This window comes from Sapajus apella, unplaced genomic scaffold (assembly GCF_009761245.1).
Source record: "Sapajus apella isolate SASKATOON/1434 unplaced genomic scaffold, GSC_monkey_1.0 scaffold51, whole genome shotgun sequence".
NCBI classification, from domain to species: domain Eukaryota; kingdom Metazoa; phylum Chordata; class Mammalia; order Primates; family Cebidae; genus Sapajus; species Sapajus apella.
In genome coordinates, this window is record NW_022436991.1 from 2,766,333 (window position 1) to 2,786,419 (window position 20,087).

At 45.0% G+C, this 20,087-nt stretch overlaps 1 protein-coding gene across 7 annotated transcripts in view; it reads right to left on the reverse strand.

Annotated features, from left to right (window-relative positions):
- SNX29 (sorting nexin 29) overlaps positions 1 to 20,087 on the reverse strand; it is a 588,630-nt gene that overhangs the window by 568,098 nt on the left and 445 nt on the right. For 2 of the 7 annotated variants that reach the window (XR_004258239.1, XM_032243345.1), the window contains exon 1: positions 4,116 to 4,251. The exons of 1 other annotated variant lie outside the window; for it this stretch is intronic. Coding sequence is in view for 3 of the 6 variants with exons in the window: in XM_032243345.1 (XP_032099236.1) it covers positions 4,116 to 4,212 (97 nt within the window). In the remaining 3 variants the exon portion in view is untranslated. 4 more of the 7 variants (XM_032243341.1, XM_032243344.1, XM_032243339.1 and 1 more) reach the window with 4 other exon arrangements.

Sequence of the window (20,087 nt, forward strand, 5' to 3'; positions counted from 1 at the left end):
TAAGAACAAGAGCCGGGCGGGGTGGTTCAGGCCTGTAATCTCAGCACTTTGGGAGGCCAACGTGGGTAGATCACCTGAGGTCAGGGGTTCCATACCAGCCTGGCCAACATGATGAAACCCCATCTCTACTAAAAATACAAAATTAGCTGGGCGTGGTAGAGCCTTCCTATAGTCCTAGCTATTTTGGAGACTGAGGCAGGAGAATCGCTTGAATCTGGGAGGTGGAGGTTGCAGTGAGCCAAGATTGCACCATTGCACTACAGCCTGGGCAACCAGAGAGAAACGAACAAACAAACAAACAAACACAATAGCCTGGGTTAGAATCTTACTCCACCAGCCATGTGATCATGAGCAAGTTAGTTAACCTCCCTGCTTCAGGCTCTTCATCAGAGAACCCACCTCTTCGGAGGATGAAATGAGTGAAATTGTGTTGTGCGTGCCTAGAACTATGCCTGGTTTATACCAAGCACTTAATAAAATTAGCTATCATCACTGTTGTTGGCAACCCTTACCCCAAGATATCAAGACCTCTGGCTCCAAGAAGTCCTTTCAACTAGCTACCTTCTCTCCAAAGCCCAGGCAAATCAATTCAATCCAGACCTCTGTGTTAGCGCCCTGGGAGATGAAAGGTTGAAAGAGGCGCCTGGCACGTGGGGAGGGGTAAACAAGCAGGACGCAACCAGGCGCCCCGGCATTCCTTCTTAACCCTCACATCCGGGAGCTCCAAGTAAACTGGCTCCCATTCCACAGAGGTGGGCCACAGAATTTTTTTTCTTTTCTTTTTTTTTAGTCTCACTCTGTCACCCAGGCTGGAGTGCAGTGGCACCATCTCTTCTCACTGAGGCCTCTCCCTCCCAGGTTCAAGCAATTCTCCTGCCTCAGCCTCCTGAGTAGCTGGGATTGTAGGCGCCCACCACTGTACCTGGCTAATTCTTTTTTTATTTTTAGTAGAGATGAGGTTTCGCCATGTTGGTCAGGCTAGTCTCAAACTTCTGACCTCAAGTGATCTGCCCACCTTGGCCTCGCAAAGTGCTGAGATTACAGGTGTGAGGCACCACACCCAGCCCACAGTAAAATAGTGGTATTTCGATGCCACTCAATGCAGTGGTAGAGGCAACGCTAGACATTTCTCTGGTGAGATCCTTGTAACACATTAAGCAGGTACAAGCAAGAAAAGAAAAAGAAGGCAATGCTCTTTGAGTACCCACTGTGTGCAAGGAATTCTGCCCAAGGGCACATAGTCAAATAAGTGCTGCAGTGGAGGCTGAGCCTGCTCTCCCTAACTCTCACCGAGCAAGTGGGAACCTGAGCTGTGCTTGCAAAAATGGGAAGAACCAGAACAGGTAAATCCATAGAGACAGAAGGCAGACAGGTGGTTTCCAGGGGCTGGGGTGGTAGGGGGATGGGTGACGCTTAAAGGATATGGAGTTTCCTTTGGGTGACGAAAATGTTTTGAAACTAGACAGAGGTGCTGGTTGCACAACAATGCAAATGTACTAAATGCCCCTGAATTGCTTGCTTTAGAACAACAGTTAATTCTTTGTTTTGTAATTTTCATCTCAATTTAAAAAAAAAAATTAAGAGATGGAGTCTGGCTCTGTCATCCAGGCTGGAGTACAGTATCGTGATCATAGCTCACTGCAGCTTCCAACTCCTGGGCTCAAGCAATCCTCCCACCTCAGCTTCTCAGGTAGCTAGGATTACAGGGGTACACCACCATACTTGGTTAATTTTGCATTTTTAGTAAACACAGGGTCTCGCTATGTTGCCATGGCTGGTCTTCAACTTTGGGCCTCAAATGATCCTCCTGCCTCAGTCTCCCAATGTGCTGAGATTACAGGTGTGAGCCACCACTCTTGGCCCAGTATTTTTATGAGAAGGACTGCAACAGGTAGATGTTGGCTGAGAAAATGTTCCTATTCTAAAGAACTACAGTAGGATTCTCGCAAGGGCTGGACAAGGCAACTGCATGGAGAACCCAGTCCCTGTATTGAATCACACAGAAGAAAAGCTACTCCCAGTGGGGTGCGGTGGCTCATCTGTAATCCCAGCACTTTGGGAGGCCAAGGCAGGTGGAACACTTGAGACCAGGAGTTCAAGACCAGCCTGGCCAACATGGTGAAATCCCATCTCTACTAAAAATATAAAAATGAGCTAGGCTTGGTGACAGATACCTGTAATCCCAGCTACTCGGGAGGCTGAGGCAGAGGTTTCTGTGAGCTGAGATAGTGGCATGGCACTCTACCCTGGGCAATAAGAGCAAAACTCCATCTCAAAAAAAAAAAGAGACAAAAAACTAGCCAGGCATGGTGGCACGTGCCTGTAATCCCAGCTACTTGGGAGGCTGAAGCTGGAGAATCACTTGAACCTGGGAGACAGAGGTTGCGTAAGCCGAGATCACAGCACTGCACACCAGCCTGGGTGACAAGGCGAGATTCTGTCTCAAAAGAAAATAAAATAATAAAATAAACATACATATTTATATTTATATGTATTTATATTTTTTAAAATAAAATAAATAAATTTAATAAAAACCATGCCTTGCTTCCACTGGCCCCTCCAGCTGTGCCCCTATCTCCCTGCTGTCTGGCATAGCTTTCTTCATGAGACAGCAAGTCTCATGGCAAAGGGCCTCAGTGACAGCCACCTCTGTCTCAATCGCTGTTCCTAGCTCTGGCCCTATTGCTCTCATTTCCTTAACCCCGCGCTGAATTATCTACACAGGGGCTAGAACACCTGGAAGCACAGATGAATACACAATAAATGACTTACTGGTATTACAGGATACACACAATGATGTTACATGATTCACTCAACGTGCCCCACAAAACTGCAACAGACACAGCATTTCTGTCAGCCCTGCGTGTGCATCTGTGGCAGGCTGCCTCACATGATTTGTTTCTGATTTTCACTGAACCTGTACCTTTAGCATTTCCTAGAATGGGGGTCAGCAAACTCTTTCTGGAAAAAAAATCACACAGTCAGTATTTTAGGCTTTGTGGGCCACAGGGTTGCTGTCACTACCCAACTCTGCCACTGCAGTGTGAAAAGAAGCCATAGATAATGTGTAACGAAGAGTTCTTGGGCCGGATTTAACAGCCCACTGCCCTGGCAGAAACAATGAAATAAGGATGGCAGATTAAAAATTAATATAATAGTGTCTGTGTGTGAAGACCTCATAGCCACCGTGCAGTTAGATGGTTAAATGTGAGTGATCCCCAGCACACTGTAGACCAAGCCTGCATCATAATCACGCTCTCATCTTCCCTCGCCCTCTAACCAAGGCCCCACATACAGAGTCTTACAGGGAACAAAGACATCATCAACCTGTTGTCACTGCAGAATTCATCCTCAGGTGCACTGACAGGCATCTGGGATGCCTAGTGCTACCAGCCCAATGATGACTTTAGTGTTGTCGCTACTGTTTCACTCCCATCCCACCCCTCAAAATCCACTACCATTCCAAATAAAGAAACTGAAAGAAAGAAGTAAAGAAGAAGGGTGGGAGAAAGGCTGCCCAATATATGCCTGGGGCACACACAAGACCAAGAGGGACCCCTGCAATGCCCACGGGGTCAGGTGGGGCATGGAAATGAGCGGGGTGGGCTTGCAAGGCACAGATCACAAGAGCAGAGCAGGTGTCCCTCTAGACATGGCAGCTGCTACTCAGCTCTGGCAGACAGTAGCTCATGGCAATACCAGCAATTGTCCCATCTCCTGGTTTTTCAAGAGAGGCTGAAAATCCAGGTTTTTTGTGTCAGTTAGTTGGCACCTAATTATACGCATGTTAGAAAAGTACTCCAGCCAACTCTGCATGAACCAAGCACAACACACCTTGGGCCAGTTCTGCCGCCAAGCCGCCATAACGACATATGTTTAACCCTTACATCCATCTGGAAGGTGGGGGCTGGCCACCCTGGTGAAACACACAAAGGAACTGAGGCTTGGAGACATTGATCATTCACCTAAAGAACAGCTTAGAGGTGACAGACTCAATATTTTACCCCAAACCTTGTACCTTCAACCTCCACAAAACCAGGCTCACTCCTTGAATGGCTCAATCTTAGCACAGAAAAAGGGCTCCGTCATCAAAGTGCCACCAAAGAAAAACCAACCTTCTGATGGCCAGCTCAAACATTCCCTTCTCAGAAAAACCTTCCTGTCAACAATCCTCCAGGGGCACACTACTCTGTCTCTACACAGTGCTCCCATAGCCCTGCAGTCCGACCACAGCAGAGGTGTAATCGCTGCTGCAGAAGGGATTACGCACTGTGAGCTCACGGGGACAGAGACAGGAGCCTCACGAACTCCCCAGTCACAGAAGGAACTCAACAGTTGTTGAATCTAGATTCTGGCACGGTTCACTTCTGTGGCTCCTCAAGTGGCTGCTTTAAATAAAGAGGACCAGAACTGGCCAGGACACAGCAGCTGCCTCATCCCTGTCACGGGCAGAGGGAGGTGGTGGTTTTATCTATTCCAGCCTTAGCACATGTACAGATAAAATGGACAATCACTCTTTCCCAAAGTCAGGGCGCTGGCTCCCAGTATTGTGGGGTGAAGTGGCACAGCTGGCCCAGGACAAAAGGACAGACTGTCTGCCACCACACAATGCAAAGAGGAGACTCTACATGCAGCAGATGGGCTTGGGCCATCTATGTGGGCTTATGGGGTCTATGATCAAAGACAAAATAAATGAGCAAAGAATGGAGACCATCAATTTACTTTAGAGCAGGTCAGGCACAGGGGCTCACACCTGTAATCCCAGCACTTTGGGAGGCCGAGGTGGGCGGATCACTTGAGGTAAGGAGTTCAACACCAGCCTGGCCAACATGGTGAAACCCAGTCTCTACTGAAAACACAAAAATTAGACAGGGCATGGTGGCGCCCATCTATAATCCCAGCTACTGGAAAGGCTGACGCAGGAGACTCACTTGAACCCAAGCAGGTAAAGGTTGCAGTGAGCCAAGATTGCACCACTGCATTCCAGCCTGGGCAACAGAGTGAGACTCTATCTCAAAAAAAAATTTTTTTTACTCTAGTAACAGGGATTGGGAAACATTTTCTGTAAAGAGCAAAACAGTATATATTTTAGGCTTCTTAGCCCAAAATCTCCTGAAACTGATAAGCAACTTCAGCAAAGTCTCAGGATACAAAATCAATGTACAGAAATCACAAGCGTTCCTATACACCAATAACAGACTTAAAGAGAGCCAAATCAAGAACGAACTGCCATTCACAATTGCTGCAAAGACAATAAAATACCTAGGAATACAACTAACAAAGGATGTAAAGGACCTCTTCAAGGAGAACTACAAACCACTGCTCAAGGAAATCAGAGAGGACACAAACAGATGGAATAACATTCCATGCTAATGGTTAGGAAGAATCAATATTGCAAAAATGGCCATACTGACCAAAGTAATTTGTAGATTCAACGCTATCCCCATCAAGCTACCTATGACCCTCTTCACGGAACTGGAGGAAACCACCTTAAACTTCATATGGAACCAAAAGAGAGGCCGCATAGCCAAGTCAATTCTAAGCAAAAAGAACAAAGCTGGAAGCATCACGCTACCTGACTTCAAACTATATTACAAGGCTACAATAATCAAAACAGCATGGTACTGGTACCAAACAGAGACATAGACCAATGGAACAGAACAGAGGTCTTGGAGGCAATGCCACACATCTACAACCATCCGATCTTTGACAAACCTGACAAAAACAAGGAATGGGAAAGGATTCCCTGTTTAATAAATGGTGTTGGGAAAACTGGCTAGCAGTGTGCAGAAAGCAGAAACTGGACCCCTTCCTGACACTTTACACTAAAATTAACTCCAGATGGATTAAAGACTTAAACATAAGACCTAACACCACAAAAACCCTATAAGAAAACCTAGGCAAAACCATTCAGGACATAGGCATAGGCAAAGACTTCATGATTAAAACACCAAAAGCATTGGCAACAAAAGCCAAAATAGACAAATGGGATCTAATTAAACGTCAGAGCTTCTGCACAGCAAAAGAAACAGTCAGAGTGAATCGGTCACCAGCAGAATGGGAAAAAAATTTTGCAATCTACCCATCTGACAAAGGGCTGATATCCAGAATCTACAAAGAACTATAACAGATTTACAAGAAAATAAACAAATCCATTCAAAAGTGGGTGAAGGATATGAACAGATATGTTTCAAAAGAAGACATATATGAGGCAAACAAACATATGAAAAAATGCTTATCATCACTGGTCATTAGAGAAATGCAAATCAAAACTACACTGAGATACCATCTCACGCCAGTTAGAATGGCAATCATTAAAAAATCTGCAGACAGCAGATGCTGGAGAGGATGTGGAGAAATAGGAACACTTTTACACTGTTGGTGGGAGTGTAAATTAGTTCAACCATTGTGGAAGACAGTGTGGCGATTCCTCAAGGACCTAGAAATAGAAATTCCATTTCACCCAGCAATCCCATTACAGGTATTGATCAACTTACGACCTATGCAACTTACGACCATTTGACTTTACAACCACAATCGCTAGCCAGGACTGCTCCTCCTCTGGAAGCACAAACGTTGCCCAGCTGGGTGTATGACAGTGCGGACCAGCTTCCGGCAGCTCTACCATCTCCGCGTGCACCATTTCAACTGTACAGATAGCCTACTCGACTTACGACCAAATCGTGTTACGATCGGTCTGCCAGTCCCAATCACGGTCGTGAGTCAAGCACTAGCTGTACTGGGTATATATCCAGAGGATTATAAATCATTCTATTAGAAAGACACATGGACACATATGTTCAATGTGGCACTGTTTACAATAGCAAAGACGTGGAACAAACTCAAATGCCCATGTATGATAGATTGGACAAGGAAAATGTGGCATATATACACCATGGAATATTATGCAGCCATAAAAAACGATGAGTTCGTGTCCTCCGTAGGGACATGGATGAAACTGGAAGCCATCATTCTCAGCAAACTGACACAAGAGCAGAAAAACAAACATCGCATGTTCTCCCTCATAGGCAGGTGTTGAATAATGAGAACACATGGACACAGGGAGGGGAGCATCACACACTGGGGTCTGTTGGTGGGGACTAGGGGAGGGACAGCGGGGGGTAGGGAGGTTACGGAGGGATAACATGAGGAGAAATGCCAGCTATAGGTGACGGGGACGGAGGCAGCAAACTACATTGCCATGTACGTACCTATGCAACAATCCTGCATGTTCTGCACATGTACCCCAGAACCTAAAGTGCAATGAAATATATATCTATTTTAGGCTTTGCAGACCATACACTCTCTGTCACAGTTACTCAATTCTGCCATTGTATAGCCTGAAAACAACCACCGATAACAGTAAATGAATAGATATGGCTTTGTTCCAATAAAACTTTATTTGCAAAACAGGAGGCTAGCCCAGTTCACCAGTTCTTGCTGTAGAAAAAAAACACTATCATGAAAATGTGCAAAAACTTTAAAGTGACAATAGGCCAAGCATGGTGGCTTACACCTGCAATCCCTACATTTTGGAAGGTAGAGGCCAGAGAATAACTTGAGCCTAGAAATGTGAGACCAGCCTGGATAACACAGTGAGACCTCATCCCTACAAAAAGATTTTTAAAAATTAGCTGTGTGTGGTGGCTCACCTCTGTAGTCCAAGCTATGAGGGAGGCTGAGGTAGGAAGATCACTTGAGCCTATAGGTCAAGGCTGCAGTAAGTAATGATTGCACCACTGCACTCCAGCCTGAGCGACAGAGCAAGATACCATCTCAAAAAAAGAAAGAAAGAGTATCTTCCCTCTTGGCTGGAGAAATGCAAATTATATGCTCACTAATAATCACCACATGGCACCATTATATAGCTACAAATTAACCAAGAATTTTTTTTTTTTTTTTTTTTTTTTGAGATGGAATCTTACTCTGTCAGCCAGGCTGGAACGCAGTGGCATGATCTCGGCTCACTGCAACCTCTGCCTCCCACTTAAAGTGATTATCCTGCCTCAGCCTCCTAAGTAGCTGGGATTACAGGCACCCACCACCACACCCAGCTAATTTTTATATTTTTAGTAGAGACGGTGTTTCACCATGTTGGTTAGGCTAGTCTAAAACCCCTGACCTCAGGTGATTCACCCGCCTCAGCTTCCCAAAGTCCTGGGATTACAGGTGTGAGCCACCACACCCGGACTCCAAGAAACATTTAAAGTGAAATTCCCCAATGCTGGTAAAGCTATGATAAATCAAGTACACACCACTGGTAACAATCTATGGGTACAGTAAGTTCTGAAAAGCAATATGGCAATGCATATCAAGAGCTACAAAAAATATCAAATTCCTTTTTGACACCTTGGAAAGCAAGCTAGAAAAGGAACAGGGAAAAGAGAAAAGACAGAAATAACAATTTAACCTGGCCCTCTACGTTCCAGATCCTGAGAAAGGACAATACATTCATTACTTGCTTTAATTTCCATTTTCTAATAAGAGAATTAAGAGTCGGAGAAGTTCAAAAATCTGCCCAGGCCAGGAGCAGTGGCTCACACTTATAAACCCCAACACTTTGGGAGGCCAAGGTGGGCAGATCACGAAATCAAGAGATTGAGACCATCCTGGCCAACATGGTGAAACCATGTCTCTACTAAAAATACAAAAATTAGCTGGACATGGTGGTACAAGCCGGTAGTCCCAGCTACTCTGGAGGCTGAGGCAAGAGAATTGCTTGAACCTGGGAGGCTGAGGTTGCGGTGAACTGAGAACATGCCACTGCACTCCAGCCTGGGCAACAGAGCAAGACTCCATCTCAAAAAAAAAAAAAAAAAAAAGCTGGGCATTGTGACACACACCTGTAGTCTCAGCCTCTTAAGGAGCTGACAATGAGGAGGGAGGATCACTTGAGACCAGGAATTTAAGGCTACAGTAAACTATGACTGCACCACTGCACTGCAGCCTGGGTGACAGAGTGAGACCCTGGCTCAAAAAAATAAGACAGAAAACAAAACACTGCCCAAGTTCTTCAATATGGAGTTAAATCCACAGCCTGTCTGCATGCAAAGCTTCTCCACAATAACACAATGACTTCCTGAGCATCAATGGGCACAAAGATTTTTACTGTAGCGTCCTAGTATAGGAGTTGTCAACTATAGCCAAATCCAGCTGCTGACTTTACCCTAATAAAGTTTTATTGGAACAAAGCTACATCCTTTCATTTACACATGGTCTATGGCTGCCTTTACACTACGACAGCAGTATGAAGCTGCGATCAGATGGCCCACAAAACTGAAAATATTTACGATCTGGCCCTTCACAGGAAACGCCTACCAATCCTACCCTAGAAAAGCATAATGGAATCTACTGTCTTTTGCAATGGGGCAGAGATTAAACAGCTGCGGTACCTCAATGTATTGGAAAGTTATATTGCCTTTTCAAAGAACTGTGAAGAGAAGGAACGTGGATAAGTGCTATCATGTAAGCAGAAACACTCATTCAAATGTGGATACCATGCAATTATGCAAAATGCATATAGAGAGTATGCTTTGAACAAAGGCAGAAGTGGAATACCAAAAATTTAAATATTACACGTGCCAGGAACATATATTTAAAGGTATATTCTGTTTTCACAATAGTCTTTAATGTCATTTTGGGTTTTTGCTTTTTTTTTTTTTTTTTTTTTTTTTAAATGTTGTAGGAAGAAAGAGCAGCTTCCAAGAAACACAGATGCATGCAAAGGAAAATGAGATGGAGTGTGGGCAAGTTTCCCTCCTTGGAGGAAGTGGGATACTGCCTGGGTGGGCAGAGGAAACACTAGTGCCAGGTGTCTGAAGTGCTCCTGGATGGCAAAAAGTCAGGGCGAGGAAGAATCCTCACTCCCCCTCCAGGATTCAAACTGCACAGCCTCCAACCAACCTCCTCCCTGCAGGATCTCCCACTTCAGGAAAAGGCAGTTCTGGTCCAGCGCGGTGGCTCACACCTGTTACACCAGCACTGTGGGAGGCCGAGGCAGGTGAATCACCTGAGGTCAGGAGTTCAAGACCAGCCTGGCCAACATGTTGAAACCCCATCTCTACTAAAAATACAATAATTAGCCCAGTATGCTGGCACTTGAGACGGGAGAATCGCTTGAACGTGGGTTGCAGTGAGCCTAGATTGTGCCACTGCACTCCAGCCTGGTGACAGAACGAGATTCTGTCTCAAAAAAAAAAGATGTCGGCCGGGCGCGGTGGCTCAAGCCTGTAATCCCAGCACTTTGGGAGGCCGAGGCGGGTGGATCACAAGATCAAGAGATCGAGACCATCCTGGTCAACATGGTGAAACCCCGTCTCTACTAAAAATACAAAAAATTAGCTGGGCATGGTGGCGCGTGCCTGTAATCCCAGCGACTCAGGAGGCTGAGGCAGGAGAATTGCCTGAACCCAGGAGACGGAGGTTGCGGTGAGCCGAGATCGCGCCATTGCACTCCAGCCTGGGTAACAAGAGCGAAACTCTGTCTCAAAAAAAAAAAAAAAAAAAAAAAGATAGGGCAATTCCTACCCCTTTCGGCTGCTCAGGAACAAAACCTAGGAGCCACCTGTCTCATGAAGCCCCTCTTGCCACATCACATTCCTAACCACCCCATTCAAAATTACAGCAGCCCTTCCCCTTAAATTCATCCTCCATGCAGACAGTCTAGTAGGACACACTCCCAAATGGGTCCAGACTAGACTTTTGGTCCAGACCTGGACAAGCAAAGTCACAGCGACGGGTCACAGGATGACCACACGGCCCGCCCGACTCCATTCGGTCAGCCCCAGGACTCTAGCTAGAGCACTTGGAAAAGAAGCCCATTCTGTGCTTGGGTGTTGCTAGGTTGGAGGATGAGGCCCAAGAGCTGCTGGTGGCTATCTTGCCTCCGTGAAGGAGTGGCTGCCTGTGGATGAAGTCAACAGAGAGGAAAGCCAAGTTGACAGCCAGACAGAAAAACAGTCCTGTTAGTCCTTTAACACATGAATCCAGCTAAGCCCGAAGTCAGCCCTTTATCTCTTTTCCATTACAAGACACCATACATTCCCATGTTCCTGAAATCAGTTTGATCAGCTTCTGCCACATTCCACTAAAAAGAGTCCTGGTGCCGGGTGCAATTCCAGCACTTTGGGAAGCCAAGGAGGCGGATCACAAGGTCAGGAGTTCAAGACCAGTCCGGCCAACAGAGTGAAACCACGTCTCTACTAAAAATACAAAAAAATTACCCAGTTGTGGTGGTGTGTGCTTGTAATTGTGCTTGTAATCCCAGCTACTCAGGAGGCTGAAGTAGGAGAATCACATTAACCTGGGAGGCAGAGGTTGCAGTGAGCCAAGATGGTGCCGTTGCACAACAGCCCAGGTGACAGTGCAAGACTACGTCTCAAAAAAAAAAAAGGGAAAAAAAAGAAAAGAGTCCCAGCTAACACTCTCAACACTCAGCACAATTCCAACAAAATCTGATACTTTCATTTCTTTTGCTTCAACAGACCCCAATGCTAACAGCGTTTTGATAAGTGATAGAGCATGTACCATATTATCATCCAATAAATGTTTGCTGAATGTTGAACCCTGAATTTCTGGCCAACCTCTCCTCCCACCAGAGCCCTCATCCTTACTTGCAGCATTTGAAACTACCGCAGCCGCTTTGACAAAAATCTAATCCAACTGAGTTTAATTATGTACCCCAAAAATAAAAATAAAAAAGGAATCAAATGTGATAAACTCTTCAATGTTAATGCTACTTTTGGAAAATCACTCTAAAGACATAATCTAAAGAATAGAAAACTACCTTGCAAAAATAATGTTCACTGCATCATTACTTATAACAGGAATAAGAAAGAAAGAAGGAAACCTAGGCATAGTGGTTCACATCTGTAATCCTAGCACTCTGGGAGGGTGAGGCAGGAGGATCACTTGAGGGCAAGAGTTCAAGATCAGCCTGGGCAATATAGTGAGACCCTGTCTCTACAACCATTTAAAAAGTTAGACGGGTGCGGTGGTGCACCTTTAGTCCTAGCTACTTAGGAGGCTGAGGTGGGAGGATCAACTTGAGCCCAGGAGGTTAACGCTGTAGTGAGCTATAATAGAACCACTGCAGCCGGCCATGGTGGCTCACACCTGTAATCTCAGCACTTTGGAAGGCCAAGGCGGGCAGATCACCTGAGGTCAGGAGTTTGAGACCAGCCTGACCAAAGTGGAGAAACCTCGTCTCTACTAAAAATACAAAATTAGCAGAGTGTGATCATACACACCTGTAATCCCAGCTACCTGGGAGGCTGAGGCAGAAGAATCGCTTGAACCCAGGAGGTAGAAGTTGCGGTGAGCCAAGATTGCACCACTGCACTCCAGCCTGGCCAACAAGAGCGGAACTCCATCTCAAAAAATAAATAAATAAATAACTGTGCCACTGCACTGCAGCCTAGGCAACAGAGCAAAACCCTATCTCGAAAGAAAAAGAGGAAAAAGAAGAAGAAAGGGGGGAAGGGAGAGACGGAGGGAGAAAGGGAAGGAGAGAGGGAGAGAGGAACGGAGACACGGAGGAGAGGGGTAGAGGAAGATAAGCCAAGTTTCTACAACTAGAATCAATAGTCAAAAATTGTACTACATGCAAAATGATGGCTGACTGATGGAGCGTGCAGTCCATAAAAGTGATCAAGAGGGAGCCCATGTAGTAGTGTGGGAGGGTTTCATCCTGAAATGTTAATGGTGAACGCAAAATGCAAAGTTATATGATAATAATAAAATTACTGTAGCCTATATCGGTGTTGCTCAATCTTTTGTTGTTGTTGTTGTTGTTGTTGTTGTTGTTGAGACACAGTCTGAGGGTCTGACTCTGTCGCCCAGGCTGGAGTGCAATGGCGCATTCACGGCTCACTACAGCCTCAATCTCCCAGGCTCAAGTGATCCTCCCACCTCAGCCTCCCCAATAGCTGCAACCATGGGCATGCACCACCACACCCAGCTAGTGTGTGTCTGTGCGTGCATGTGTGTACAGACAGGGTCTCATGGGCTCAAGCAATCCTCTCACCTTAGCCTCCCAAAGTGCTGGAATGACAGGTGTGAGCCACTGTGTCCAGCTCAATCTTTTTCATTCTTTCCCCTTAAGGATACTTTTTAGATACTTTTTCCCTCATCATCCCCTCCATGAAAAAGTAATACCACAGATACAATGTACATCTGTTTATGTACTATATGCCTGTCTGTGCTTTATTCATTAGAGTAAGGTTTTATCTCCCCTGGGAACCAGTGTTCACCCCCATTGCAAATATATGGCCTATGTATAGACAAGACAGTGGCAGATGGAAGGTGCTTTATCTGGAACTATGCTCACATTGCCACAATTTTGAGAAATCTATAAAATCTTGGATTTTAGTTCCAAATTTTAAGAGCTCTAAGTATTTGAGTTCCTATCAGTTACCTGGATCAAGCAACCAGGAGGCAGAAGAACCAATATCAGCGGGACCTAGTCCATCGGTGATTGCTAGCAGAGGTGGGGGTCAACTGCTTGCTGATGGTGGAACACATATTTCTTGCATTCCACCACTAAAGATCAACCCAGTGCCTTCATGAGAGGGGGAGAATGTTGATAGCATCACTTTTCTACTTTGAATGAAAACCACAAAAACTCTTTTTTCATTCATTCGTTCATTCATTCATTCATTTCAGCCAATTATTTATTCTAAGTACAAGCCACTTCCAGAGAGGCCCCAGTCAATGCCAAGGAGAAAACTGTGACATTCAACATTCCAGAAAACTAAGAAAAAGCAGCCGGGCACAGTGGCTGACACCTATAATCTCAGTACTTCGGGAGGCTGAGAAAGGATGCTTAAGGCCAGGAGTTCAAGATTAGCCTAGACAACATAGTTAGACCCAGACTCTACAAAAACGAAAAAAATTGTAGGCCAGGCACAGTGCCTCACACCTATAATCCTAACATTTTGGGAGGCCCAGGAAGGCAGATCACCTGTGCTCAGGAGTTTGAGAGCAGCCTGGGCAACGTGGCAAAACCCCATCTCTACTAAAAATAGAAAAAATTAGCCAGGCGTGGTGGTGCATGCATGTAATCCCAGCTACTCGGGAGGCTGAGGCATGAGAATCACTGGAGACTGGGAGGCAGAGGTTGCAGTGAGCCAAGATTTCGCCACTGCATTCCAGTCTGGGCAATACACAGTAAGAATATGTCTCAAAAAAAATTCATTGATTTTAAAAAATGTTTTTAATAAAAAGCTGCCAAAATATACATAAACATAAGGCAATAAATAGCAGTAAATTACCCATTAAGCCCAAAACTCTGATATAAGCCCAAAACTCTGATATATATAAGCCTTAGAGCTCAACTGTTACACAAATTATTGATCACTATAGGCCTGGCTTTCCTCACCCTTGAAACAGGAACCTCAGTGTCTCCTTAAAAAACACTGATGAGGCTGGGCACGGTAGCTCATGCCTATAATCCTAGCACTTTGGGAGGCCAAGACAGGCGGATCACCTGAGATCGCGAGTTCAAGACCAGCCTGACCGACATGGAAAACCCCATCTCTGCTAAAAATGCAAAACTAGCCAGGTGTGATGGCGCACACCTGCAATCCCAGCTACTCAGGAGGCTGAGACAGGAGAATCACTTGAACCTGGGAGACAGAGGTTGCAGTGACAGGGCATTGCACCACTGCACTCCAGCCTGGGCAATGAGAGCGAAACTCCATCTCACACATACACACAAAAGAAAAACTGATGGAAAGGAGCATCCAGGATATTAAGGATAAAGACTTAGAAAAGACAACACTTGAGAATAATGACTTTCTGGCTCTACAAGTTCTACTTTCTCAGTAACAGCAAACACCTATCTGAAAATCAGCATTCCTTACATAGTCTGAAAATGCTGGCAATCAAGTATTCCTATCTATTGGATTGTTTAAAGAAAAATAAACAGATTGTGACTGCCACCCTACAAAAACCACCCACACACTGGCAGGCATCTTTCCTCCGGATAATTTTTTTAGTTCTACATACATATATGAATCCATAAATATTGTTTTGTATATATTTTCATTTGAATTGAGGTATATATTTTAGGTATAATTCTACACCCTTTTTTTTTTATTGAGATGAGATCTCACTACGTTGCACAAGCTGGTCTCGAACTCCTAGACTCAATCCTCCAGCTTGGGCCTCCCAAAAAGCTGGGATTACAGGCATAAGCAACCATGCCAGGCCCACCTGCTTTTCATATGGAATATTAACACTGAGATACAGCCACGGTGATGTGTATGAAACCACATCACTCCTTTTAACATTTCTGAGGCTTTCCATCAGGTGACCACATCACACTAGGTTTACCTACACCCTGTTAATGGTCATCTTAGTTGTTTTTGGCCTCCTGATACCCATTTATCTTGTGTGTATATTATCCAGGGCCATTCCACTTCCTGGTTATTTGTCCTTAATGTATTCAGCTTTGCACCCATCTCACCTCGGACTCTCTTCAAATATTTTCAACTCAAAAATACAGCAGACTCTAATTAACAATTTATAGCACATACAAGAGACTGAAAAACACATGAAGCCATGCCAAAAGGATGCAATCAGCAGAGACCTGCAAAGGATTCTCGGGATAAATAACTGTGTCTCCTTCAACAACAACTGCAAGGGGAAAAACGACAGAGATTAAAGGGCAGCCCGTAGTTTAAAAAAAGACTTTGTGCTTCAAACAACACCATCAAGAAAGTGAAAAGAGGCAAGGCGCGGTGGCTCACGCTCGTAATCCTATGACTTTGGGAGGCTGAGGCGGGCAGATCACTTGAGGTCAGGAGCTTGAGACCAGACTGGCCAACATGGTAAAACTCCATCAATACTAATAATACAAAAATTGGCCAGACACAGTGGCTCATGCCTGTAATCCCAGCACTTTGTGCCCAAGGTGGGCAGATCACTTGAGGTCACGAGTTCAAGACCAGCCTGATCAACGTGGTGAAACCCCATCTCTACTAAAAATACAAAAAAAAAAAAAAAATAGCTGGGTGTGTTGGCGTGCAACTGTAGTCCCAGCTACTCCGGAGGCCGAGGCAGGAGAATCACTTGAATCCGGGAGGCAGAGGTTGCAGTGAGCTGAGATTGCTCACTGCGCTCCAGCACTCCAGCATGGGTGACAGAGCGAGACTCCATCCCAAAAAAAAAAAAAAAAAAGAGAAAATGAAAAGATAAACCATGGAGGGGGAGAAAATTTTTGTCAACAATAAACCTGATAAGGGAGTTGTATCCAGAAATTACAGAGGAATCTTACAGATCAGCATAAAAAGACAAACAACCTAATTTTAAAATGGCCAAAGGATCTGAATAGACATTTCTCCAAGGAAGATACACAACTGGTCAATAAGCACAAGATAAGATGCTCAGTATCACTAGTCACTAGGAAAATGCAAATCAAAACTACAAAGAAATACCACTTCACACCCACTAGAATGTCTGCTATTAAAAACACTCTTGGTAAAGGTGTGAAGAAACAGAACCCTCATACACTGCTGGTGAGAATTTAAAATGGTACAGCCACTTTGGAAACAGGTCTGACACAGCTTCTCAAATGGTTAAACACAGTTATCATATGACCTTGCAATTCCACTCTTACATCTATGCCCAAGAGAAATGAAGAGACTTGCCCCCACAAAAACTTGTGCGTGAACATTCACAGCAGCATTATTCAGAAGAGCTAAAAAGTGGAAACAATTTAAATGCCCATCTATTGATGCACGAATACACAAAATGTACAATATCCATATAAAGGAATATAATTTGGCCACAAAAAGAAATGAAGTACAGACATACGCAGTAACATGGTTGAACCTCAGGAAAATTATACCAAGTGAAAAAAGCCAGACATGACAGGTCACATATTGTATGATTTCACTTATATGTACCCACAACTGGCACATCCAGAGACAGAAACTAGATGAGTGGTTCCCAGGGGCTGAGGGGAAAGGGAAGGAGGAATGACTGCTAATGGGTACAAGGTTTCTTTCTGAGGTAATAAAAATGTTCTGAAATTAACTATTGCGATGTTTGCACAGTTCTGAATATACCAAAAAATAACTAATAAAACTAAAACAAAAGGGTGGTGAGGGAGAGACCTAAAAGATTTCAAAGACAAGCCAATTTGCACTGTTTAAACCTTACGTAGACCCTGAGTTTTTAAAAATACATTATAAAATAAAATGTTAATACCGGGGCGCAGTGGCTTACACCTTTAATCCCCGACTTTTTGGGGCTCAGGCAGGTGGATCACATGAGGCCAGGAGTTTGAGACCCAGCCTGGCCAACAGGGCAAAACTCCATCTCTACCAAAAATACAAAAATTAGCTGGGCATGGTGGTGCACGTCTGTAATCCCAACTACTCAGGAGGCTGAGGCAGAAGAATTGCTTGAACCCAGGAAGCAGTGGGCTGAGATCGTGCCACTGCACTTCAGTCTGGGTTACATAGAGAGATTCTGTCTCAAATAAATAAATAAATAAAATATTATAAGTGGGACACGAAAGAGAGGAAATATTTCCATGCCACTTTATTTTACTGTCTGCCAGTTATCAATCCCACAAGTGAGGAAACCCACTTTCAACTGCATTCTCAAGAAACAATTAAAATATACCATTGGACTTCCCCTTCCTTCCTCACAGACCACTTTTTCTGCCTCAATTACAATCCTTCCAAAAGAAAGTTTGGATCCTTCATGATTTTTTCTAAAAAGTCATTTGTTGGGCAGGTCGCTGTGGCTCAAGCCTGTGATCCCAGCACTTTGGGAGGCCAAGGCGAGTGGATCACGAGGTCAAGAGATCGAGACCATCCTGGTCAACATGGTGAAACCCTGTCTCTACTAAAAATACAAACAATTAGCTGGGCATGGTGGTGCGTGCCTGTAATCCCAGCTACTCAGGAGGCTGAGGCAGGAGAATTGCCTGAACCCAGGAGGCGGAGGTTGCGGTGAGCCGAGATCACGCCATTGCACACCAGCCTGGGTAACAAGAGTGGAACTCCGTCTCAAAAAAAGAAAAAAAAAAAAGTCATTTGTTGGTTTCCTTTTCTAATTTGTTAGGCTTTAGATGCAATGATTTTTTTTTTTTTTTTTTTTTTTCCTGAGACTGAGTCTCCCTTCTATCGCCCAGGCTGGAGTGCAATGGCTTGATCTCTGCTCACTGGAATCACCACCTCCCAGGTTCAAGGGATTCTCATCCCTCCGCCTCCCGAGTAGCTGGGATTATAGGCGCCCACCACTACACTCTGCTAATTTTTGTATTTTCAGTAAAGACAACGTTTCATCATGTTGGCCAGGCTGGTCTCGAACTCCTTACCTCAAGTGATCCACCTGCCTCAGCCTCCCAAAGTGCTGGGATCACAGGCATGAGCTACCACACCAGCCAACATAATGACTTTTTAATTAAATTTTAAAACTTCCTGAGTTTTCATATTATTTCTCCTTGAAAGATAAACTCATCTACTTCTATTGGCTTATCAATTTCATTTTCTCTTGGGCTAAAGGTAGAATAAAAAGGGTCCAAAACTGTGAGCTTGTGACACAGACTCCTTGGTTATATCAAAAGGAAAAGATTTTCAGAGACTGCCTAGTCCTAGCCCTCCTCCCATAACTGGGCAAAAACAACCCCACTCCTATCCCCCATGAGCCCTTACAGAAAGAACAGCAGGCAGCTTTGAGATCCTGATAATGCACCTCGTGATATACATGGTACCAGTCACTTTACCTGATCAATGTTATTTAGGCATTACAAGCCTAGAAGACAAGTACTACTATGTATTCCTATTTTGCTGAGACTCCCAGAATCATCAAGTAACTTACTCTTCAATCACACAGTTTCATGTGGCAGCACCAAAATTTGAACCCAGGATGTCTGGCCTCAGGGCCTGCACTTACACCAACCCACATCACCTCCAGGTGGAAGCCAGCTCATAACATTTTTATCGTGGTATCACTAATGTTCACGAATAAGATACCTTAAAATAATTTGATATGGCAACCAAAGGTGGATTACCTCCCAGGAAACTCCCCCTCACCAACTCCCTCATTATTAGGACTGTCCATATCACACATCTTGGTCTTGAATAACAAAAGCAAAAGGCATATTGCTTGTTTAAACAAACAACAACGAAAAAGATCCACAGAGGTAACCTTAAAAGTTAAACATGAACACAGCAGTATCCCTTGGCCTTGTCCCCCACCCCCATCCCTACACCAGCTCAACCTCCAGAAATGCCTGGGGGAAAGACTAGGGCCAAGAGGGCTGGATGCAGAGTCCTCAGAAACAATTCCACAGTGAAGGGAAAACAGGCACTATGAGGATAGGCGGGGCTTCCTAAATAAATCCAGATCCCAAAGTGGCTGGACAGACAGTCAGGGGAGAGCTGAGAGGCTTCCCTGAGTCACTCCCATCTCCACATACAAAACCCAGGAATGACTTAGCACCAAAACACCAATAAGACTCCTCAGACCAAAACAGGGTAGAGGCAGGAGACTAAACTTCAGAAAACACTGAGGACAGGCTGTCCACACCCACCTCCCTTTCAATTCCAGCATCCCCACCAACACCACTATTCCCCCCATCCCCCGCCCCCATGGTGACAGGAAGAAGTTTGGACTGGGAAGAGCGAGGACGAAGTGATGGTCCCCAGATGGGCTGGGCACGGGACAAGAAGGGAAGGGCAGCAGGACAGAGCAAGAGAGACCTTAAATGATAATGAAGAGCCAGGATAAGACACGGAAGGGAACGGAATATGCAAGGACCACCGCAATGTAAAAGCCAGGACCCAGGAGGGAAGCTGAGTCGGTAACTGGGAAGAACTGGTGATGGGAGCAGCAAAGCACTGCGAGCAGGGGTGGAGGGAATGAGAGGGATGGGGAAGACAAAGGGGTTGGAGAACTGAGCTCCTCTGGGGACCAGGAGCTCCTGGGACACGAAGGTACTGAGGTCAGCAATCTAAGTGTCCAGAAAGACTCTGCCTGTGTGGAAACTGCAGGGAACGGAGACCAGGGGCCTGGGGAGCGAGGATGACTGGGGATGGGGGACCCGGAACTAGAGTTGGGACGCAGCGGGT